This window comes from Buteo buteo, chromosome 14 (genome assembly GCF_964188355.1).
Source record: "Buteo buteo chromosome 14, bButBut1.hap1.1, whole genome shotgun sequence".
NCBI lineage: Eukaryota > Metazoa > Chordata > Aves > Accipitriformes > Accipitridae > Buteo > Buteo buteo.
In genome coordinates this window covers 28,389,208-28,413,776 of record NC_134184.1, presented here as the reverse complement: position 1 = coordinate 28,413,776, position 24,569 = coordinate 28,389,208, and the positions used below count along the sequence as shown (strand labels likewise).

Genomic DNA, 24,569 nt, shown 5'->3' with positions numbered 1-24,569 from the left:
CCTAAGGCTGACTCAGAGCATGTGAGTACTTTGACAGGTTCCCCTGTGCAATAAAAGCCTTCCACAACAGGGCTCCTGCTACCCAGCCATACTGCTGAATGAGAGTGCATTTTTGCTGCTACTTTTGCTGCTACTTCCAAATGTTGGGAGTCATTATGTGAGAGAGAGAGAGCACATTGGCCTCTGGAGATGTTGGGGAAGCCTCCTGAGCCCTGTGTGTGTCAGAAGGTCTGGTTGGGATGGGTGTGGGTCGGGAAGTCTCTGATTCCTGTAAGAAAGCTGAACTGAAACTGCTGTGGAGGAGAGCTTTACCAGCAGCTGCCCCGCGAGTGCTGCTGGGGAAATTACTGTGCTGTGTGCACTACTGTGAGATAAGCAACTATAAGAGGATTTTAAACTGTTTTTTTTTGTTGTTGTTCTTTAATTTTCTTCTTCTTTTTAATGTTGGCTGCTGTGTGGGTCAAAACAAGGGGCTGCTGTCTGCCAGACATTTAACTTCTTTGGCTTGATGCTTTCATACCCTCTTTCGTGTTGTGCTTCTGCTTACTCCCACTCCTTCCTCCTCCCTAGCTGTAGGTTAGAAAACCAGTTGCTTCACAGCAAACGTGTTTGGTTTTGACAGTTACATCAGATAGAACAAATACTAGAAAAGATGCATCAGCTTAGTGTTACACTAACTACTAGTTTTCAATGAAGTTGAGACTTCGTGAGGTAGATGGTATGGTCTGAGTGATGTTGAAGTATTACTTTGAAATGTCGAGGGATTTGTAAGGCATTGGTGTATATCAATTGCTGCAAAATCTTACAAATTTTGTAGTGTACTGTAGGATGACGTGCAGTACGTGGGTGGGGTTCTTTTGGGTTTGTGTTGTGTGTTTTTTAAAGTGCAAACCGTTTCCCTTCCTTTGGTCAGTTTTGTGGCACAGCAAAGGACTGTGGTCATTTTGCCTTATTTGCACCACTCATGATTTTATAGACTTCTAGCATATATAACCCATAAGCTACGTTTACAGGGTTGCATTGTGCAGAGCATTGCCAGCTAACTGAGCCAGAATGGCACTGCCACGTGGAGCTCCTCCAAGGAAATGTTCTGCAGAAGTGATTTCACTTCCTTTCCTTGTGGGCCTTACTGCTGCAGTAGGAGAGCTGTATGCAGCCATCTGCTCAACTCCAAACCCATGATCAGCATGATGCTTGTACCCCTGAATGTCTGAGCACTGAGCTGTCGAACTACGGATCAGAAAGACAGGAAAAACAAAGGGATGTCAGAGAAAGAAACTTGGAAATTTGCTGTACTAATACCTTCAGCCCCCTTTTTGCTATGGGAGGTATCTGGCAACAGGTGGTCACATAAGTTATATACACGATATATTTTAGATATATACTATTTATTATGTTTTTACATACTTTTTTTTTTTTTTTTTTTTTAAACAAAACCCACCGAAAACAGTGCAAGAAAATGTACTGAACTTTTTCTGGTGTGGTGTAAAATATTTAATCAGGATGAGCATCTCGCTGTCTAAATATCACATTAATTTGTAACATAAATTTCTAACCTGAAGTGTTTTTTCAACAATGGAAATAGGAAAGTGGAAATACCAATTATAAATTCAATTGGCGATACAAAATTACGGTAGTTTCCCATAAGGCTTAGCTCTTTCACATTCTTCATTCTTCCTCTTTGTAAAATCCTCTCCTAAAAAGGAATTTAGTGATGTGCTATGAAAGGTAACAAATTCATGCTCTATTGAACCAAAGGAGGAAGCGTGCTAATGCTTAATGTGCTTTCAGAAAATATCTTCTTTTAAACAAAGGAAACATATCTTGTATGTCTCTGTTAACTGTCTTTTTGATGGTATCAGTCAGTGCCTGGAGATTATAGCTCACAGTGTACTCTAAAACCATCAGCTTAAGTATCTCTAGCCCAGATACAGAGCAGTAACATCAACACCTTTCTGTAAACAAGTTTCACATTCTTCACTGATTTCTAATTTTGGATGGGTTTCTGGTAGAGGATTGCCCAAATAGAATGTCCTGAAGTAGTCTAGGCTGAAGTAAGAGAGCCTAGAATTGCTGTAGCAGTAGTATTCATATTTAGTAGCCTAGGTTATCTCTCATCAGAAGTGCATAAATGATATGTGATTGCAGTAGTTCAGTCATGACCTAATTGAGCCCTCATCCACTTCATTTTCTTTTAAGACCTGATCTCATTTGGACACAAGATAATTAATGATATCAAAATAACACTCCCCACTCCTTAATTTATACCTGTACAAGAGGGGAAACAAGATGAGCACCGAACAGAGTCTTCCTATGACACAGCTCTAAGGGGAGAGAAGCACTTAGCCAAAGTTACCCTGAGGGACTTCTTGCACAGTAGAAGCTGATCTATACAAGAGTGACTTCATCTAGACATTTTAGGGAAAACAGACATTCCTGCAACCAGTAATGGTGAGTGGCACAAAGCTGCTAAAAAACATACTCCAGTATTTCTTTATCCTTTTATATGCTGATATATTAAAAAACCAATATTGTAGAATTTCCTCCCTCCCATCTCCATTCAAATCAAGGAAGACATTCCTGGCCAAGATAATGGCTGAACCTTGTGTCCCGTCCCCAGTCATGAATCCTGTCTGAATGGAAGCAAGAAGGTTAGAGGACTCCAGGCATTACTAGAGTTTCCTCACTGTAGCGCTCTCAATTAGCTATCCCTCCTCCCCCATGCCCTATCAAAAAAAGAGAGAAAGAAAAAGGTGCAAAGGTGGACTTAGCAAGACTGCTAATGTCAAAAGGTGAGTGCTCAAGCCAGTGTTTCTTATGACTTCTTTATAGATACTGGGAAGCGTAGAACAAAGCAGACAGTGCAGGCGGGCACTGAGCTGTCTTTTTCAGAGCTAGTGAAAAACCCTCACTCATACTCTGCAGCAGAGCCGTTTCCTTACTAAAACAGCCCTTAAAAACAAAACCAAAAGTGGAACGTCATAGTCTATGGGATTGCACAGGCCTATTAGTCTTGCCTCCTTAGAACATAAACTCTTTGGAAATGCAATAAATTGAGAAAAAGAAAAATACTTTCATTTAGATCTTTAATTATGACAATATGCTATTTGGACTAGAAGTATGTTTCTCTGGGTCCTATGTCTGCTTGGTCTATTCTGCCTCTCAAAAGAGTGAAGCTGGTACATGAATAATTTAGGTATTGTCAGTGTACTAAGCGGTCGCTGCAAAACCTGATAAGAGAAATTTTTATTTCATAACAAAGTTATGAAGGTTTCTGATTAATTACATTACCTGTAAAAGCTGCCATTGCAGGGAGTGAGAACTAATAAAGGAATAGGTTCAAGGTTTTATATTGAAAAATACTTCAGCATGGCTTGTATTTTTTACTCCAGTTATGTTTAGGTAGTTGATTTCTCAACATTTTCAGACAAATGCTCTTCGTTCTTGTCATCAGTTGTAACTAACTTCTTCCTTTCAGTCTTCCTCACTGGATAGAGCCACCATGCTTATGACTAAAACCTGGTATTTTTTCAGAGCCTGTTACTGGTTCTGCTGGTCTTAACAAACAAACAAGTGACTTTACCTGTAACCACTGTTGAGAAAGGTGTAAAAGACAACAGGACTGAAAAATGTTTTCACATGTCCACAACATGAGTGAACAAGATAGTGCTCTGTATTTTATCTAGCTTTTCCTGTTTAAACTCTTGCTTACGGTTAATAGCTCATTCTTCTCATCTCATCTGTTTTAAGTGCTCTTAAGAGTACCTGAAAAGCCACAGAAATTTCCAAGGTACATGGACTTTGGAAAAGTGAGCATAATCTTAACTAGAAGTACTAAGAGCATAGGGGGTCCAGTTCCGCTGTAGAAATTGAAAAAGTTCAGCACAGAACTGAGCTCCTAACTTAGTACAAATTGAATCCTCTCTGAATTGGGGAAACAAATCTCTTCCCTTTTTAGGTCCTTGGTCTTTTTTATTTCCTTTTTTTTTAAGCTACTGTTGACTAACTGGTGGTTTATTTCAGGGAAGAAGCCGAAACCATCTCGTCCTGAGTCCCCTACTACAACTCCAAACATATCTGTGAAAAAGAAAAACAAAGATGGAAAGGGTATGTCAGTTGTCACTGAAGTTTTTAAAAGAACATTGTTTCTGAGTGACCTGTGAAAAGAGAAAGTTCACTAGTTCTCTTGTGATGTAAAACCAGGTCTTATGCTCAGGGGTGGTTAACGTCTCATCTGAAGGCAAGAAAAAAATTAGCACACAAGATTTCTTGGTGAAATACCCAGTTCCTGGGGAGAATAACATATTTGTCAATTTAGTTGCAAGGGTTCTTAGAAACAATTCAACCCCCGGCAGAGGCTGCTGCGTTTTGAGTGAAGTCTTGGGGAGCGCTTTGCATTGTATTAGTGTTTCTTGGGCTGTGGTTATTTTGACAGATGATCTTTGAAAACTTTTTCCATCTGTGTGTGTCTTAATTCTGCATGAGGGGCTAATCAAAACTGCCACTTGGCAGCAGGAAGTACCAAGCCCTGAATTTTGAGGAAAGTCATAACGCAGCTTGAAGACTTGGGCAGAAAACTTGGGATTTTGATACTTCTTTCATTGCTCCTGTGTTTAAAAGGAAAGAAGAAAATAAATACCGCATAACTGATACAATAAATCATATCCTCCAGACTGAACTGTTCAGTAGTGCCTGTTACTTTTGTCAACAACTCCGTTGCTTTGCTGTTGGGTCCAGCACCCACACCCGTGCCCGGGCTGGCGTTTGAATGGCAGCCTGATGCTCCGGCCCCCACCGAGTTCTGCTGTGGTGGAGAGCTGGGAGCTGGAAATGAGCCCCCCCCCGCCGGGTCACCCCAAGTGCCTGCACGCACGCCTAGGGACTGATGTGCTTGCATGTGTGCAGTACTTGCCCGGACAGAAGCCCAGCCAAATGGGAAAGGTGGTGGCATAAGAATGTCAGACTCTCTTGAAATCAGTAAAATCGCTACACTGACAAATGAGTATTTTTTTTTTCTTTTGAAGAGGTATTTTCTGCAATAACTGGGAAAAAAACGTGTTAGCAAGCAATAAACATTTAACAGGTTAATGCCAGCAATTTTGAGTATGCATTGTTGCTTTTTATAAAAATTAAAACCTGATTTTTAAGTAAAAATGAAAAAGAAGTATCAGAGGAACCTCCAAGTTGTGCTCCAATAAAATAATAGAAAATATCCAAGCAGCTAGCCACAAAATTAAAAGGAGAAAGAGTCTGATGCTTCTGTCAATAATAGCAAGGATACACCATACTTCACATTTGTCCATTGTTACAAAATTGCTAATTCAGAAGGAATTAAAAAGGAGCGTGTTCCCTGAAACCACTGCTTGTTATGAAAAAAGCTACAACAAAAGCATTTGTTTTGCATTTTGAGGAACATAGAATTGAAGTAAGAGGGATATTAATATAACTGGCCATGGCAAGGAAGCAGCTAGAAAATCGTGAGAGTTGCCTGTCTCTCAGTATCCACAGTGTTCCCCTAAGGGGAACATGTATGCTAAAATACCAAGCCTTCCATATAATTATTTGATGCAATGCATTGAGAAAACTGTGCTTTCTTTGTATTACTTCTTGGGCTGTGACTCAGAGGAGGTTAAAAATTCTGCCAGTGAGTAAAGCAGACGTGGTTTTTGCAGACAGTCCGCTGCACAGTGATTTTCAGTGGCTAAGCAGTGACAAATTTTCAGATTGCCCTGATGCAGCTGAGCATTTTTAGTCTAGACTAGAACAAAAGTACCCTGGATTAGATGGTGAGTGGCTGGGAATGCTTTCACTGCTGGCTGACACTGTGTCATGCCTAAGCAGTTTTAACCTTTGCCTTCAGGGTATCCGAAGGCAAACAGGCTGGCGTTTTATGTACGCTGGGAGACATTTATTGCAGAGGCAGTGTTTTTTTCTCTAGGGATGCTCATTTTTCAAGTTTCCACCTGCTGAAGGAGCTGCTAATGTTTTGTACTGCCAGTGCTGATGACTTTGCTGAATATTTGCAAAATATAGATTATAATACAGTAGTATGGGAGTTTTAATTTGTAAGACACCTCCTCTTGTTGAAAAAAGTTTAGACCGGTGGTTATTAAAGTTGAAAAAACTGCCGGCTTAAATTGAAGCTAAGAAAAGGGATCCTGGTGATACTTTCATAGAAGAAATTTTTTCTTCCTTTCTCAAACTGACAACATCACTAAGAAGCTTAGGTGCAGCTTCAAGTGTCCAAAAGAACATCAGACCCCAAAAGCCTTAAAAAAAAAAAAAAAAAAAAAACAACGGGGAAAAGGGTCTCATTAGTTATATGAGTTTAGACTCCTTAAATGTGCTTTTGGAAAAAAAGAATATACAAATTTGGTAGTAGTTTTAAGTATTCACAGTCTGTGATTTTAATACTCTTTCTTTATATGTGGTAAACACTGAACAGGTGTGATGGATTTCCATATATAAGTGTTTGTGCTTGCTTGTTTGTAAAACGAAATTTGAATGTTGTCTATCAGCAAGTGCAAGCGCTCACTGGATTTAAAAAAAAAAAATCTCTTTCTGAACTTTATTCTTTAAGGTTTGCCTGCCTCAGCATATGCCACTGATTGCCCCATATAAATCTAATTGTTAAAAGTAAGGATTTTGTTTAGCCTTTTAAAGGATTGTAACAGTCGCCTCAATTCAGCAAAGTATTTAAGCAAGGGCTTAATTTCCAGCATTTTCAGAGGATGGACCTGAACATGTTCCTATTTGAGGTAAAGCAATAGTGACTGCTTCTGTAACTGGAATAAGCAGGAGGGAAGTGTACTCATAGGTGACTAATGCTGAGTTTGGTGGTTGGAATGGCGTGACTGTGGGTTGATTGGTACCTGACGCTGTAGGTTACAGACGGTAGCTGGGGTGTTTGGGCACCCAGAGTACAGTAACTAACAAGAATCGCTTCCCATGCCCTTCCATCACTATTTCCTAGTCTTGATGATATATTATAGTGTATTCATAAAGATACCAGCATCTTAATTTTTTAGATTATTTACATCATTAATAAAATACAGTTAACTAATATTTTTTTTTTTTTCCTGTGTCCTGAAATACTTTTATTTTAGGAAATACAATTTATCTCTGGGAGTTCTTGCTAGCACTGCTCCAGGACAAAGCTACATGCCCTAAATACATCAAATGGACTCAAAGAGAGAAGGGCATTTTCAAACTGGTAGATTCTAAGGCTGTGTCCAGGTTGTGGGGAAAACACAAAAACAAACCTGACATGAATTATGAAACAATGGGTAGAGCTCTCAGGTATGTGCATTTTTAATAATAGACTGTTTATGTTGCCTTAGTGTTTGCATGTGTTAAATGCCTCATCTAATTTGTATAACAATAGAAAAGAGTTTGTATTCTATCAATTTGTGAAATGAAGATGTTATTTCAGCAAAACAAATAAGCTAATGTCATGGTTTAACCCCAGCCAGCAACTAAGTACCATGTATCCGCTTGCTCACTCCTCCCTGCTCCCTGTGGGATGGGGAGGAGAATTGGAAAAAAAAAAAGTAAAACTTGTGGATTGAGATAAGAACGGTTTAATAACTAAAATAAAATAAAATATAATAACATCAACAATAATAATAATAAAATATGACAATAATAATAATTGTAATGAAAAGGAATATAACAAAAAAAAAGAGATAAATTAGACCCAAGAAAAGAGAAGTGATACACAGTGCTCACCACCCGCTGACCGATGCCTGAGCAGTGATCCACACCTCCTGGCCAACTTTCCCCAGTTTATATACTGAGTGTGACGTTCTACGGTCTGGAATATCCCTTTGGCTAGTTCAGGTCAGCTGTCCTGGCTGTGCTCCCTCCCAGCTTCTTGTGTACCTGCTTGCTGGCAGAGCATGGGAAACTTGAAAAATCCTTAATTTAGGATAAACACTACTTAGCAACAACCAGAACACTGCACCGTACCAGCTACTAGGAAGAAAATGAACTCTATCCCAGCCAAAACCAGGACAGCTAACTAAAAGTAACCCTTACTAACCTCAGCCCCACATCAGCCACCTTTAGTCTCAGCTCAGACATTTTCAGGGCTGCTGCAAAAACTGCATCTTCAGAGTCAGCCCCAAAGTAAGAGATTGAAGATTCCAAGTGAGGCAAGCCTTTTACATAAAATTTTAATCACTTTTCTCCAAAAAATCCTAAATTCAGTTGTATTAATGAAATTATTTCTACTTGTTGCAAATGATCCTGTTTCCAGTGCAAGATACAGTTTTAGAATTCAGGTGTGGTTGCGCTTCTCTGAACTCGAACATACAGACTGTTTTGAAACATCTTATCATGTGCCTCTGCCTATCGGGCTGGGATTTTTCTCATACATAAAAGACTTTGCAAAATAAGCAGACATTCATGAAGCTTCAGTCTCATCTGCTGACTGATAATTGTCCAACTGAGCAGCTATGCATTTCTTTTCATTTCCCTTCACCCCTCACCTCAGTGTGCATAATTTCAAATTGTAATATTAGTTTGTAAATATAACAGAAGTAGTGCTCTCCTGTCCTATTCCCTTTGCTTTGTTGTAGCTAAAATGTCTGCCCGTGCTCACTGGTGAATAAACATTAATTCAGGTAACTGGAAGAACTGTATGAGTCAGGAGGAGAATTACAAGTTTCATGCAACTTTTAAAGCGTATGAGTTGATAGCAGAGCTGCCAAGTCACGGAGTTCTCTCTCAGAGTTATCTGAGGTTGAAATTAAAAGGTGGCAAGAAATACCAGTAAAAGTTAGTTGTTTGAGAAAAAAATACGCTACTAAACTGGCCACTCCTTTATAATGAAGAAACTAGGCACTTAAAATATTGTTTACTTGTTACTGCTGGTCTTATTTTCTGGGGGGGGGTTGCCTTTTTTTTTCCCCCCTCCCCAAAAAACACTCTGTAACTTGATGTGTGTACACTTTAAACAGATACTATTACCAAAGAGGAATACTGGCTAAAGTAGAAGGTCAGCGCCTAGTATATCAATTTAAAGAAATGCCAAAAGATCTCATCTATATAGATGATGAAGATGCAAGCCCTAGCACTGAATCATCAGATTCAACTCTGCTCTCAACTCCTGTGGCCAATAGAAACCAGTCGAGCAGAACTAGAGCGTCTGCAAACGTGGGAACAAAGGGAGGATCAACCACAGTGCTAAAAACAGGAAACTCAAAGCCTGCTAAGCTGAAGGAGCACGTAGAAGTTGTACAGCAGCAGACACCTGGCTTGACTTCAGAAGTTTTGAGGACAATGCAATCTCCGCAGCCAGTACATCCCACTCAGCTTTTTCGGACAGTTCACGTAATGCAGCCATTGCAGTCCCTCACAGAAGGACATGCAGCTGTAACCAGTAATGTTCCGGATGAAACGTTAAATCCCTCAGTTCAGAATATAAGGTAAGAAAAGGTGCAGAAAATAAATGTATGAATAATAATAAATTCACTGGATGATGGCTAGATAGGCTAGAATTTTTTATTGTGCTTCAAAAAAATGCTCGTCTCTCAGTTCTGTTGAAGTGACACAGTGTCTTTGTGGCTGATCCTAGGAATTGGGAGTTACTATAGCATACCGTGACGTGTATGCTCATAAATGCTCTGCCTTTGGTGGAGGGAAGCACATCTTTCCTGCAGTATTAGGCCTCATGCAAATCCTTTAGAGAGGAAAAATACACAACTTCTCTTTAAAATTGGTGTCATCAGTTCTGTCCCGCAACAAAGGCAGTGTTTTCATGGCTCTGCTTTTTCATTGACTATTAGGTGTCTTCGCTTTTGAATTATACATGGTGTGTCTGCATGATCCCTTCAAAAAGATTTTCCTTCTTGCTTCTTAATTTTTCTTCTTCCAATTTTTTTGTCATCTCTTTCATCTTTTGTATTGTCCCCAGTTACAACAAGGGAAAGCTCTGTGTTACCTACTCTAGCTGTTACAAGAGCATGTTCTTTTGACTTTAGAAAACAATTAACGGAATAATCTCATGGGAGCTATATCTGCAGACTATTTTGGGAGACAGTCATGCTTCCACTCTTCATTTGTAAGTCAGGTGGATAACACTACACAGCATTTAAGCATCATGACTCCTTTGCATCTACCTGTTAGTAGCAGCATCCTAATTGAAGAGACTTTGAAAACAGTCACTTAAGCCTGGTTTTACCCTAGCCTGAAGCGTCCCCTGATGGAGTTTGTTCATCTCCACTGACTACAAAAGACCTAAAACAAATAAACGTTCTTGCAATCTAGGCCTCTCACAGGAATGTCAGAGTTGTATGTGGTGATTCTGGACCTTAAAGCTGTTTCAGGAAAGCTTCAGGATATAATTCAGGAGCTGCACATTCTTAATGAGTTATGAACATCACCTTTTTTTGAGATTTACTGTGTTAACATCACCGTTACAATCGTTATCATTTTGTGCCACAAAATGGCAATAATGCTATTTCCCGCTCCTTTCCTCTATTCTTTCCTTTGAAAACTACATCCAAAGCCACCAAATAGATTTGGAGTGGTACTAACTATCTGTGGCTAATCATGCAATTTTGTCAGAGAGAAGTAAGTAATGACACTAATGAGACCAAATAATTTCTTCATTTCCAAAGAATAAGTTTTGCTCTCTCACCTCTGCTACTAGAGGGATGCTGTAAAAGCTAGTCAGTTGTTAAAACTCCACTTATATAAAAGGAAAATCCAGAATAGCAATAACAGCTAGGTTTTTCAGAAGAACTGAAACTCTTTAGAACATCCGCCATTGACTGATGTAGTAGAATCAATAAGAAACACTTTAGGAGATAACCAAGTAGTTGAGGAGGCTGAAGATTTATATATAGGAAATGACAAAACTAAGACTGCAGCTTCAATGAAGAAAAAAGGTTATATTATCTGTTCTTTCCTTGGGGTAAAAACTTTAAAATTATCCCTGGACTTCCTAGTTTGAATCCTGCTGGGTTGATTTTTTTTAATTTCTTTAAAAATTATGAAATGTTTTCATTCATGCTGCAATATGAAAAAAATCACACTGAAAAGGGAAATTCACTGGTTAGTAAAGGCTGCAAGGGAATAAATACATTGGGCCCTGAAAACAAAAATATTTTTCATAGTTACAGGTAGGCACTGTGAAACAAACTGGAAGGAGTTGCCATTTTGAAGTAGACAATATCTGTTTTCATTTGTCTTTTAATTCTAAAATTTGAAATGATTTGAAATAAAAATGTGTCTTGCTTATTGTTCTAACCAACTAGAATTAGTTCAAGGTGCACATAGGAGAGGGAAGGGTTATATTTGATCAGAAGTTTATATGAAAGATAATTATGAAGAATTTGACCCCCCAAAAAAGAACCCATTTTGGAATTCATTTAGAAAATTAATAAAAATTGCATCAAGGTGATGTCTTGTAAGTTTTTAAAGCTTAGGAATGAAGCTACTCTGTACAGTGCAATCCTTTGATTTCAGGGTTGATGAAGGATTTAATTACTTGTAAAAGTTGACAAGGGCAATACAGTAAAAGGAAACAAGTACAGACATAATTGAAGCTATACAGTACCATTTAAGTCAGTAGAATAATGCTATTAAACATTAATAGGGGGAAAGTTCAGCAATTTGCACCCTTAAATAGCTCTAGGCTATACCTACACTAGATTATGTATCAAAACCAATATCAATAGTACAGATGGTATAAAAAAATGGTAACAACAAACAGAAGTACCCGTAAGACCTAATAAGGCAGGCAGGCAAGAAGTCCAGCTTAACATTTGGAAAGCTGCTCAGTGACATTATGACATCCAATTATTGCATTATGGTATTTCACAATTTGACCTTGGGCAATAAGCTAAGGGGGAAAAAGTAGCAGAAACGATGCATGTGTGAAGTTTGACTGAAGTAAAAGCCTTAAAGCCTTAGAATTCTGTATTGCATTGGTTCTAAACCATTGTTTGGAATTTAAATTATTCCACAAAGTCTTCAATTGCACTTTCCTTAGCCAAGATGACAAAGTGTCTCAGATGAAGGAAAAAAAAAAAAGACCCATCAGATCTTTTCAGTACAGTATGTAATTACTGAATGGTATAGAAGTATTGCTAATTAAGAAAGAATGTACTAAGGTATGTGAGCAGTTAGAGTGAAAATAAAAACTACAACCCAGATTTTTTTGGTGTGCTTTTAACCCGGATGGGCCAAGCTGCAAACCAAGGTGCTGATGAGTCCTGTGCAGTAGTCACTGCCCATTCCAGGCTCTAAAAATACAATTTATGACAGATACATTTCTGCTCAGTTTTGAATTGTCAACTTCAAATAGTTTGGTGAGGTAGAATGGCACACTGGATTTTGGGTTGGTTTGTTCAAACAGCTGTAAATCTCCAGCAGTTGAAAGTGTTTGTGCACACATTCTGAATTGCTGCAGTGGGGCTTCCATAAGGGTTGAAATGAATGGTCTACGTGATTTGAAAATGTACAGCAGGTACGATTGCCATTATAGAGTAAGAGCTGACAGACCTTCTGATGTATGCACACTCTTTGTAGGGGTGTGGTTAGATTCACTTTATAGTAGTTTTATAAGGAAGCATGAGGACAAATATCAACACTGGTTGCCAGTTGGTGTTCAGAGGTTGGGGCATGTAGGTAGTCAAGGGCATTTGGGCGAAATGGCAACTAGGGTTTGGGAATGATCCTCAGAAGGTTTTCTGATGCATACTGGTTAGTGGTTGGGCTCTGTCTTGAAGCGTGAATGTCTTGGACCCATGTAATCTGTCTTATGCAATGTAGCTTCTAAGTTTTATTCATATAAATGGTCTTCCCTCTGCAGCAATTTACTTCTGTTGTGTTGTGAGAAGAAAAAAAATACAGGGAAAATATTGAGGATTTTTGAGGTCAGAACAATTGGCTTCTTAACACTTAACCGTATCCTTCAGAGAAAAAGTCTGAACATGTATCTTCTCTGCTGAGGGACTTGGTAAAAGAATCATATTTGGAGAATGTTGTGAAGGGCTTGCGTCACCATCCCTCCCCTGCGCTAGGCAGCATTGCCTGGTAAAGTCTGGTCCCAGAGCATCACTGGGAGAGCGTAGCAGCTGTTCCCCAGGGTCTCTTTGAATTTCTCAAATAAATGGGCATGCCAGTGGAAATCAGGGGTTGGTTCTTCACAGGAGACAGGCAGTGCCTTCTTATATAGCTGCACAAAGCTCATGCAGAGTTTTGTGTACTTTGAGGGGAGGGTCATGTCTTAGTCTGAAGTGGAAAGGTCTTGGCTTTTGGGTGGCTTTTGATGGGCTTTTTATACAAGTTTTGGTGCTGCTGTATGCAGGGGAGACAAGGAGGAGTGTTGCTTGCTAGGGACAGATGCCTCAGTGCCTAAACAGAAAGGCTGTGATATGGTGCTAACCCAAGCTTGGGAAACAGGGCAGGAGTAGGGTCAGGTCATGCAAATTGGGTTTTGCTGATGAGGGAAGACATCTAGTATCTGCAGTGGGAATATTCAGAATTGCAAACTTACTGCTGTTCTGCAGGTCTAACTGCTGTGGCTCGATGGAAGCAAGCACAATTATTGCAGTCTTCAGTCGTGTAACTGGGAGCTGAATTTGGCAACACAGCTTTCCAGTGATAAAGCAAAAATGGCTCTGTGAATGGGCATTTTATTTCTAACTTTTTCCAATGAGCCAGCTTTTTTAAGGAAGAAAAAAAAGTCTCTATGAATTTAGTGCTTGTAAAATTGTTCTGCTTAAACCAGAATAACTGACACGGGTTAACCAGAATACCTGGTTTATGGGAGTAATTATGTTTTAGCTTGGAATTCAGAGGCACTGAAGCATCACAGAATCACAGAATGGTCTGGGTTGGAAGGGACCTTAAAGACCATCTAGTTCCAACCCCCCTGCCAAAGGCAGGGACACCTTCCACTAGACCAGGTTGCTCCAAGCCCCATCCAACCTGGCCTTGAACACTGCCAGGGATGGGGCAGCCACAGCCTCTCTGGGCAACCTGTGCCAGTGTCTCACCACCCTCACAGTGAAGATTTTTTTCCTAATATCTAATCTAAATCTACCCTCTTTCAGTTTAAAGCCACTACCCCTTGTCCTATCACTACATGCCCTTGTGAAAAGTCCCTCTCCAGCTTTCCTGTAGGCCCCCTTTAGGTACTGGCAGGCTGCTATAAGGTCTCCCTGGAGCCTTCTCTTCTCCAGGCTGAACAACCCCAACTCTCTCAGCCTGTCTTCACAGGAGAGGTGTTCCAGCCCTCTGATCATCTTTGTGGCCCTCCTCTGGATTTGCTCCAACAGGTCCATGTCCTTCTAATGTTGGGGGCCCCAGAGCTGAACGCAGTACTGCAGGTGGGGTCTCACCAGAGCGGAGTAGAGGGGGAGAATCACCTCCCTCGACCTGCTGGTCATGATTCTTTTGATGCAGCCCAGAATGCAATTGGCTTTCTTGGCTGTAAGCACACATTGCTGGCTCACGCTCAGTTTTTCATCCACTAATACCCCCAAGTCCTTCTCCACAGGGCTGCTCTCAATCCACACATTGCCCAGCCTGTATTTGTGCTTGGGATTGCCCCGACCCATGTGCAGGACCTTGCACTTGGCCTTGTTGAACTTCATGAGGTTCACACGGACCCACCCCTCAAGCCTCTCAAGTTCCCCCTGGATGACATCCCTTCCCTCCAGCATGTCGACCGCACCACACAGCTGATGTCATCGGCAAACCTGCTGAGGGTGCCCTCAATCCCACTGTCCGTGTCGCCGACAAAGGTGTTAAGCAGTGCTGGTCCCAATACCGACCCCTGAGGAACACCACTTGTCACTGGTCTCCACTCGGACATCGAGCCGTTGACTGCAACTCTTTGAGTGCGGCCATCCAGCCAACTCCTTATCCCAGGCCAGTAGGCCTGGGATTCAGCTCCATGTGCATTGAGTCATTCTGAGCGTAAAGGGCATCCTTTCTGTTGCTCCAGAAAGTGTATGTCTCCTGTAAGACTAGGGACTTACTGGTCTAGGACATCGTACAGGGCTCTAAGGTGCCTACATTTGGGCAATTAAATTTCTCCTTTAAATGACTAGGGCTGCAGATAAAGAAAGATGCATTTTCATTTATCTGTAGTCTAGAGTAGTAGTGATTTAAGGTGGAGTGTCTTCTGGATGGAGTGAAAAGAGGTTCTCATGTTATTAATGGTTCAGAGAAGATCATATTGTGAGTAATTTAAAATTATATGTCTCTATTTGTTATTGACTGTGTGGGACATGGCTGAATCTTCTAGCTGGCAGCTCTGTATACCAAGAAACTTGCAATTAGCTGGCTGCTGACAGATCCTGTGCAATGCTTTAGCAGACTTCAGGTTTTAAACAGAATGTTTCTATCAAAATGCAGTTTATTGTTTCTTTTCTGTATTTTCAAGTTGTCATTGTGATAGCTTGGACAGAGCATGTTAGAAGACCAGTATCCTGACTCTGTTCTGTAGCTGGGGGAAAAGCTAATACAGACCACAGAGGACCAGTGGAATATGCTTTGTGTGTTCACTTCTGAACTGAAGAACTGCTACATGATGAATCAGCCCCAGCTTTCATCTTGACCTTTTTGCAACCTTTGGGGTAGAAAACATTGCAGTAATTCATCCTGAAGGTGACACAAGCATGGACTACAGTGGCAAGATCCTCATTCAAGAGGAGAAGGAAGTGGCTGAAGGTGAATCGTGTTTTTTCTGGGCATGAGCGTTCTCTGTAAGAACAGTGATGAAGCCAACAATATGCCAACACAGTGGATTGTCCTGATAAGCAGAGGGAATTACCTTTGAAAGTCATGTCTACCCCAAGCAAACACATAGGCTTTCTGCTGTTGTTCCATAATCTGTTTCTGTGTCCAGGCTGTGATGTTTCGGTGGTCTGACTGCAGCTATGCTGATGCTGAAAAATAGACAGATTTGTCTAGCATGAGTTTATCAACTCTGAAAATGTGATTACAGCTGCTGTTTCAAATGACGCGTCTGTATCTTGTGCCACGTATAGACGTTAGCTTGTGTAAGTTGTGCAGTGAATGTCACCATTATGTTCTGTAATCATACTTTACGCTGTATTTATATTGGTTTTGCTCGAGCTTGCATAACTACACAGACACAGGGAGGCAGTCTGGCACTGTCCTGTTGAGATTTTACATTGACCATCTGCTTTCAGTTCTCTTTCCTTGAATACGAATGAGAGTTAAATCTGCACCATGTCAGCTAATTTTGTAGCCCTTCACTCCTCTGCCATTCCTATAGGTATGCTGAATAAAAAACATCATAGGCATCAGTCTCGGTAAAGAGCTCACTAGGGCTCCCTGGGACTTGGTGGGCAACAGGAGCAAAGGAATACGATACCAGCTGAGGAGTTTTAGATAATCGGAAACAATTCCTGGCTAATATTTGGAATTACTTTGATCAGCTGGCATCAGTGCTCATGCTTTGCTTCTGTTTGCAGTTAGACAGTAGGTCTTCCGCCAGTGTAACAAATTGGCTGTTCATGTTCCGAAGGAAGGCCTGCAGTAGAAGCTCTCCAGCGCACTGACTAGCAGATATCGTTGTATCTGGCTCACTGCTGCTGTAGCCTTCCCCAAAGGAAGAGAGGCAGGTAATTGTTGCAAAGAGCTGATCTCTGTCATCTCTTATGTGAAGGCTTGACTGCGTTTCACGTTTCAGGATGGTAAGGAAAATGCCGTCCCTGAGGGAGGTGTTGATCAGAAATAGGCTGATGTGATCTCAATAGACTTCTACAAGAAACTCTCATTTAGCTTACAACAGGGAGTGTTTCTCAGAACACATTTACAATAGGGACAACTTCCATCACAGCAAGGAGTTTGGTTATGACCAAACATTTTCATTTGATTTTCCTGCAGCTGAGAAGACCTTTTCTTAAGCCGAGTTCTGATTTAATTACTGTGGTAGGTTGGAAGAAGGCTGCTTACAGCAGAAGGGACTTCAGAGCCATCTAGACAGGTTAATTTTGTTTCTGCGCAATGAGAAGCTATCTACAGGAGCTCTCTTTACCTGTCTTTGGCACTGTCGAAAGTGGTGAAGTTTCTGCAGGTCTCTGTTAGTAGCAAAGTTTCTGAGTTTTAATTCAGGTGAATGTGCAGTTTTGAAAAATTCTGGAAAGAAGAATGTAAGACTGCATGGGTCAGTAACAAGGACACCAGACTTGAGAGTTGAGTCCTCTGTCTCCGTCCTCCTGATGTAAGAGATTATCTTGTCCAGGCAAAGAGCTGGACAAGAACAGGCAAGTTCTTCCCTCCCTTCAGAGGAGGCTGTGTTCAGACTGGGCATGGAGGCATCAAGTGCCTTTCTACCTCTCGTGGACATCTCCCCCTAGACGGCTTAGCAGCTCCTGTCTGCGTCCTTGGGCTGTAGAAGGGCCAGTGGCTATGAGGCAATAGGCTGGGGTGAAGTATTGACAAGATTGTTGGCGACTCGTACAGGAGTGCAGCTGTGGGGCAGTTTGCACTGACGGTGGAGCTCCTGAGTTGCATTTGGCTGATGCTTCCTATAGTCACTCAAAAGAGATTGCCTCTTGACTCAGGCATCTGAAGTGGTTCTAACAAGCACATCCCACCCCTTCACCTCCCTCGCTTTTACTAGCTTGACTGAATGAGTTGTTTGCAACCAGTCAGTTGAACAAATGGGGAAAGTCCCTGGAAACTTGCCTGCTTATCTCAAGGCCATTGTTTCCCCTATAGCTGTAGGTTGAACAATGTATATGTTGGGGAGGGAATTCTTCTCTGTTACCTCTCTCTATGTGTTTCTTAATATTGCCTTGTTTCATTTTCTTACTGTGCTGTGAAATACTTCGTTTACCTTGGATTATAGCTTCAATTTTTTTTTTGTATCTTCTCCCTTTCTCCATTCCATAAATTTCACATAAATTGCCATGAATAAACTTGTTTTTCTTGCCTGTCACTTACTGTTTGCTTTATCACTAATTATCTCTTGATGAGCTAATGTGATATTGCACAATTCTAGGCTGTTAACAGTATCAAATGGACCGAGAAATAGATGATCATTTTCTGCCGAGCTAAAATGACTTCAGAATTTTTGTCATTCTTTTCTCAGTTGTAACCAGATTGTTTTATGGCAGCATTTCCTTTTCATCACTGTTGCTCAATGTTCTTGTTCTTTTTGTAACCTCAGCAGGAACTTTTAAAGTAATCGCCCAGTAGATTTTGTACCTTAAGAGTAGGAAGGCCATTAGGAAATTGACAGTGAAATTCAGAAACACAGCAAAATACACAGTTCAAAGCACCTAAAATAATGTAGCCCAGTGTTACAGATCACCTTAAGTTGTGTGTACTTTTCTTTTTTTTTTAACACAAGCAAAACGATTAACCAAACCTGTATTTTTTTCAATGATATTCAAGGCACATAGTTTGAGCAGATAGATTTTTAGTTTGTAAACAGGCACAGTTGTCTGTAGTCTTACCAATTAAGGCAAATGTCTTGCTTGGCCACCATTAGCATAAATAACAATGTGTATTTATGGTGCTGTGCGCTAGTTAATCCTGTGCTTGTACAGACATCTGCTGCATGCTTTTCCCTTTAGCAAGTTCACACTGTGTGTGTGTGTATACATATATGTGTATATACATGTTTATATATGTGTGTATCATATATATGTATCTTGACTGATGTAGAAGATAGAGCACCTGGAGTAAACTGTTAGTCACCATATGATGTACAGGTATGGGACTTGCTTTCAGGAGAAATAAAATGGCGTAACATCAATATGCAAATACTAATTATAGTGTGCTGAGACAAACGGTCTGGTTTGGTCCTGTCAGAGCTGTTGCTCCTAGTGCTTTGAAGAATACCTTCTGCACTGATTAGATCCATTTCACACTTTTTGAGGTTGTCCTTTACAGCTATTTAGCAGCTAGAAGCTTTTATTTTTACTATTTTGTTTTAAAACAAAAAAGCCAAAGAACAAGAAAGTAGCTTGAAAGTAATACTTGGATGGCATACCAGCACAGGCTAGCAGCTTCAGCTGCTGCTTTCAAAGCTGCAGCTACTGAGTTGATCTTAATCCTTCAGGCTCAAGTAAGTTTCCTCATGGATTAAAGAGCTGGCTTGGTATCTAGTCAGATACTTTAATACTTTTCTGATGGCAAGTGTCACTTGTCTTTTCTTCTTAGCTGTTCCACTTGCATTGCTGGTCTCTGTAGACTTTCCTGGGTTGAGCTGTATCTATGTGACATTTTGATTTTACTGCAAGTTTATTTAACTGTAGGTAGTTTACTTTTTTATTATTATTTTTTTAAAAAGCTAGTGGATGCCTGCATCCTGTTACTGACACAGACATTTGTTATTTTACTATAAAGGTCCCAGGGGAATTGCTGGGGGGGGTGAGTTAGCACTGATAACCCTTAGCAGACTTGGTGTGAGCCTTGGTGCTGTCATTCTGAGCCTTGCACTTTAAGCTCGGTTGTTGGTATTTGCTGTGCAGCACCAAGTTCTCCAGAAGTTGGAAAGAAAGAAGCGATCACTCTAGCTGGTGCTTCACCTCCAGCCAGCTCCCATTTCCATGAGCTTCTTCCTTGGGCTGTCTCCAGTTATGTGAAACAGGAACTCAAAATTGACTCTGGTGTCATTTGCATCAAATTTTGTGTCTCACAAATTATTATGGCCTCTGTGATGAGACCTGTGTGGGAGCCTCATGAGCAAGGATTTGGATTTGTTCTGCTATAGCAGCATTCTTGGGTACTGCAGTCTTCTTTCTTGTGAGGAAGAGAAAGCTGCACGTGCAGATTTTGTTCCTTCTATTACCAAGAAGGAACACATAGGAGGTGGGGAAAAGATTGCGGGCAGCAGGGACTGGCAGCTGGAGGATGCTCTGGGAGTACTGATGTGCTCTGAGCCTGATACCAGCTGGGTTACTGGAGCTGCTCTTGCTGGAGCAATCTTTGGAGCTCAGCTAGAGACCTTTCCCAGAGGACTGAGCTGAAAGGGGCCTGGGAAATCTCTGCAAATATTCCTTCGCTTGTCTCTGCTGCTGCATTAAGAAAGGGGGGGATGCAGCACCCTGTGTGTTTGGACTACTGCCAGCAGCAGCATCTGCATCCACATTGCCCCATAGCTTCAGCATCACGTGAGTCCTGCTTTGGTAAGCTTTTTGTTGTAGCTGGGATAGCCAGAGCATGGTTTTAAATTGAAGTTTTGAATATGCTGAGTTTGATCTGACTGGTCAGTGGCTAAATGCTGGCAAGTAGGATTTCACAGAGCTTTAAGAAATAGGTACTACATGGGTAGAAGGACTATAGAAAGGAGGACATTCCATAGTAGATGTATAGTAGGCAACCCTTACAGCATATCGGAGGACCAGTCTTCAGAAGGAAGAGCATGCAGTACTGTGCATGGACTTGAAAGTACAAATGCTGACAGTAAATCGCTTTCCATATGAAGTGATTTCAGCAGGAATAGACATAAGCTAGGAGAAGGCAGGAGTTGGTTATTTTTCTTTTCAGTCAGTGTTGAATATGTTCAAGAAAAGACAAGGGAGAGCTTAAGACTAGAAAGGGGGATGAGGGCAGGTAGGAGAAAGCAGGAAGGTTGGAGAAAACTTTGCAGGAGAAGCAGAAGGAAAGAGAACGATTGTCAGAGACTGCGTGGCACGGTGGGCTGGAGCTAGCTGTGGGAGGTTGTCAAAGCAGTTACCCTTCCCTTCCTGTTTCCCTCCTCTGGAAATCGTTTGCTTCACCAGGAGAATGTTGTGGTTTGGGGTTTTTTGTTTGTTTTGGTTATATTTGCATGACTGGAGTGTATGCCTTTCAGCCACGTCTCTAAGTCACCATTGTCCATTGTAGTCATTGTGTACTTCAGCAATATGGCTGTTAATCCTCTAACATCGCCCTCTCAGCTGTACCTCTATAGAAAGCAATGTGGTACCCAAGTCTGTGAGCCTGCAACTGATGGAATCATTCCTAATTTAAACTGATGTTTTGGGAGCAAATTCTGTTGAGTTGCTTCACGAGAAGGAGCGTACAAGCCTGGCAGACAGAGAACTGTGTGTCCTGTGAGTCTGAGAAGGTCCTGACCAGACTCACTGTCACAGTCCAGATACTTTTGCATGTAGGTAAATGTATATACAGATGTCAGGAGAATTGAGGCCTGATTTACAAATTTAGGCTCATGACTTACGGATTACTTAGAGTGCCTCGTGAAGTTGATGGCAGAAATGTAGCTGGTCATGCTCGTGATGTTGGTTGATGCTCGAGAAGGAGATCTCGGATGCGATTCCCAGGTTTTCTGATGAACTGCTGAACGACTCAAAGGCAGGCTGTACAGTTTGGGAATGATAGTGTTGTTCACGCAGAGTACCTTTACTTTGGGAACTGTGTTGCTGAATTCAGGGGTCAGGTCCAGTTCTTTGTTTTATTAGGAGAGCAACTGCAACCTCTTCTGGAACCGCTGAGTAAATGAAATGTTTATGATGCCAAGTGATTTTTCAATAGTAAATCTATGATTATTTTTCAAAACTCAACGTGGAAGTGTTCTGACCCTATAATCTTCTCTAATTTTAATAGGACTTTACAGACTCCGACCCAAGTTCCAGTGGTTGTTTCACCTGGAAATCAGCAGCTGCATGCTGTAACACTCCAAACGGTGCCTCTTACTACAGTGATAGCCAGCACAGATCCAGCCGCAGCAACAACGCCCCAAAAATTCATTTTACAAGCCATTCCTACTTCACAATCTATGACGGTTCTTAAAGAAAACGTCATGCTACAGTCTCAGAAGCCAGTCTCGCCTCCTTCCTCAATTGTGCTGAGCCCAGCACAAGTTCAGCAGGTGCTCACCAGCAGCGTGCAGACAATTTGCAATGGAACAGTCAACATGGCTTCGTCTCCATCCTTCAGTGCCACTACCCCCGTGGTAACGTTTTCGCCTAGCAGCTCACAGGTGGTAGCTCATCCATCGGGCACAGTGATCACTTCGGTTATTAAAGCACCAGAAACGAAACAGATTGGCGTACAAGGTGTGGTAAAAGAAGAAGACAGTGACAAATTAGATGATACTGAGCAGTCGGAGCAGAGATTCCAGCAGCAACCGTTTGTGATGGTAGTGTCCAGTTCGAATGGTTTCCCATCTAACGTGCAAGTGAAGCAAGAAAATGAGCCATTGGAACCCAATTCATATCAATAAATTAAAAAAAAAAAAAAAAAGAGAGACCCTGTGGATGATTATTTTCATAAATGTGATGGGACCTTTTCAGTTATGTATATATGAGTTGATTCTGAAGCAAGATTTTGCAAAGCTACTTAATTTCTGCATTTAATTGTTAGAATTCATGCTTTAGAATGGATTTTGATTTTCTGTTAATTGCTAAATGTTATCATATAAATAAAGTTATCTATTACTCATGTTTCAAAGTACAGGCGTGAAGGAACATGCTTTTTATGCTATGAAGACTTTCTCCTGAGGTTGTTGGCCAAAGTTTCAAACTTCTTTCTTACTGTACATTTTCAGTCTGTTGACAATTTACATTGCAGTAACGTTATTATAACCTTTTCTGTTTAATCCGTACGTGTATCATTTAACTTTTGAAGCAACAGTTACTTTAGTGGGACATTTTCATTCCATGTGTATGAGTTTTTTATGATCAATTATCTGTTTCATACTGGTGAATTACACCAGTTTTAGACTTTGATAACCAGGTATTCTCTTGCATTTTTTTGCAGCACAAGCTCTTGTGTGTGCAAAATTGAATATACACTCCTATTGAGAGTACATGAAACATTTTTTCCAGTAACGGACAATGCCCTGTTGGTATTTTATATAAAAACATCAGATACATTTAATTACAGAACCTAACGGCATCACTACAGGTGCAAATGTCTCATGCCATTTTGCAACTATGAAGCTTAACAATCTTGCTTTCTACTTCAGATTACTTTGTAAGGGGGGAGGGAAACAAAATATATACAGTTTATGCAGGTATTTGGAGATTAATACTGCTAAGAGTTCTTTTTTTGATTGTAAATAATGTACATTCAATGTCACAGGGAAGTTTTTTCAGCTAATTTGTTTCCATACAAATTTTTGATAGATGCAAATAAGATCATTATGTTTAGAGGTCTAATGTTATATGTATTCATATTACAGAGTGAATTTGTATTTAAAGACAAATTTTTAAATGATGGAGCCCTCTGAACCTTGGGTCCTTGTCTTTTGTATTTTTAATTGGTTTATTATGAAAATAAATCAAGTGGAAAAACATTTTTCTGTATTTACTCTGAAATGTTTTTATATTATTACAATGTCTTGACGATCATCATAAATAACCAGAATACACCGAGAAACAGGATAACGTGATTAATCACCACGGGTCAGCGGTGGGATGTGTGCAATTCATGAATCACTTCTGAACAGACTTGAACGCAACCAACATGCTGTGGGTATCCTTTGAAATCGCAGTACTGTGTGTATTTGTGGCTCAAATGAAAGTTGAGCTAAATCCAAGAACTGGACTTAAACTTCCCCTTTTCCATCACTTCCCAGCATGTTACAGACAAACAATGCAAAACTTTGAATGTAATTCTGGGGTGCCATTCATCACAAAGGTCTTTGCAGCTCGTATAACACAACTGTTGGCCCAAATTACTAGGGCTTCAAAACCTCGCATATTGCAATGTTTCAACAGAAAGTGGATTAAAAGTAAGTATGATGCCTGTTAAGATCAGTGGAACATAAAGGAAACATGACTTTCAATGATTGAATTCATGTAGGAGTTTTATTGATTGGTTCATGAGGTTAAATTTAAAGCATGTAAGTACTAGAAAAACTAACGGGAGCAGAACTGTGGCAGAGGGAGTTTGGTCTAGTTGAATAGAAGTAACTCTACCAACCGTATCAAACGAGCAGTTCTCTGCCACGGCTGCCCCGTTTAACTCCACGTTTCTTCCCTCTGACTCCCACGCGGTCAGGCTTCCACCTGCAAATCCAACGCACCCCACCCCATTTTCAGGAAGGCTGGCCCTACCCAAACCGAAGGGACGGCTGCTAGCTCTCCGGGGGGGTGGATATCTGGCAGCGTTGCCCGCAGCTGGGGAGCGCTGGCAACTTCGCTAGGAATGCTGGTAAGCCTTGGAGAAGCGTACCTGGTACAGTTCTCATCCCGCGGGCTGTTTCAGATTGATGAAAAGCAAGGAGAGGGAGGCTAGGTTTTTTTTAATCAGACTATAAAATGGGGACTTTCTCCTGTAGTACAGGTATTTCGTAATACTTGGAAATCTAAGGGGTAACACTTGACGTAAGTGTTTTTAAACGTGGGGAAGTTGTTTTGCCGATTTACTGGAAACGTGGGGGGAAAAAAATATCACACCATAAGTTTACAACTTCGCCAACAAAACTTGTTGCCACAGATGCAGCTACCACAAAGGGAAAACGATTTGTCAGCTTAATTTATGTCAGTTGGAGAGGTGGGAAAAACCTACAGCAGACAGTAACGCGTCTCCAGCGGCGGACGGTTGTGTAACCCACAGGAAAGGAAAATCGCCCCCTTCCCCGCGTCCCTTCGGCTCCGGGAGTGTACCCGTACTTCTAG

The 24,569-nt window shown here is 40.9% G+C and overlaps 1 protein-coding gene across 7 annotated transcripts in view; it reads left to right on the top strand.

The window, feature by feature from the left end:
* Window positions 1-22,188, top strand: part of ELF1 (E74 like ETS transcription factor 1) — a 92,216-nt gene extending 70,028 nt beyond the window's left edge. For all 7 annotated transcript variants that reach the window (XM_075046114.1, XM_075046119.1, XM_075046115.1 and 4 more), the window contains 4 exons: window positions 4,024-4,107; window positions 7,107-7,299; window positions 8,961-9,428; window positions 21,550-22,188. In XM_075046114.1, coding sequence (XP_074902215.1) covers window positions 4,024-4,107; window positions 7,107-7,299; window positions 8,961-9,428; window positions 21,550-22,168 — 1,364 coding nt within the window. In that variant the 3' untranslated portion in view covers window positions 22,169-22,188. The remainder of the gene's footprint in view (window positions 1-4,023; window positions 4,108-7,106; window positions 7,300-8,960; window positions 9,429-21,549) is intronic.
* The last annotated feature ends 2,381 nt before the right edge of the window (window positions 22,189-24,569 follow it).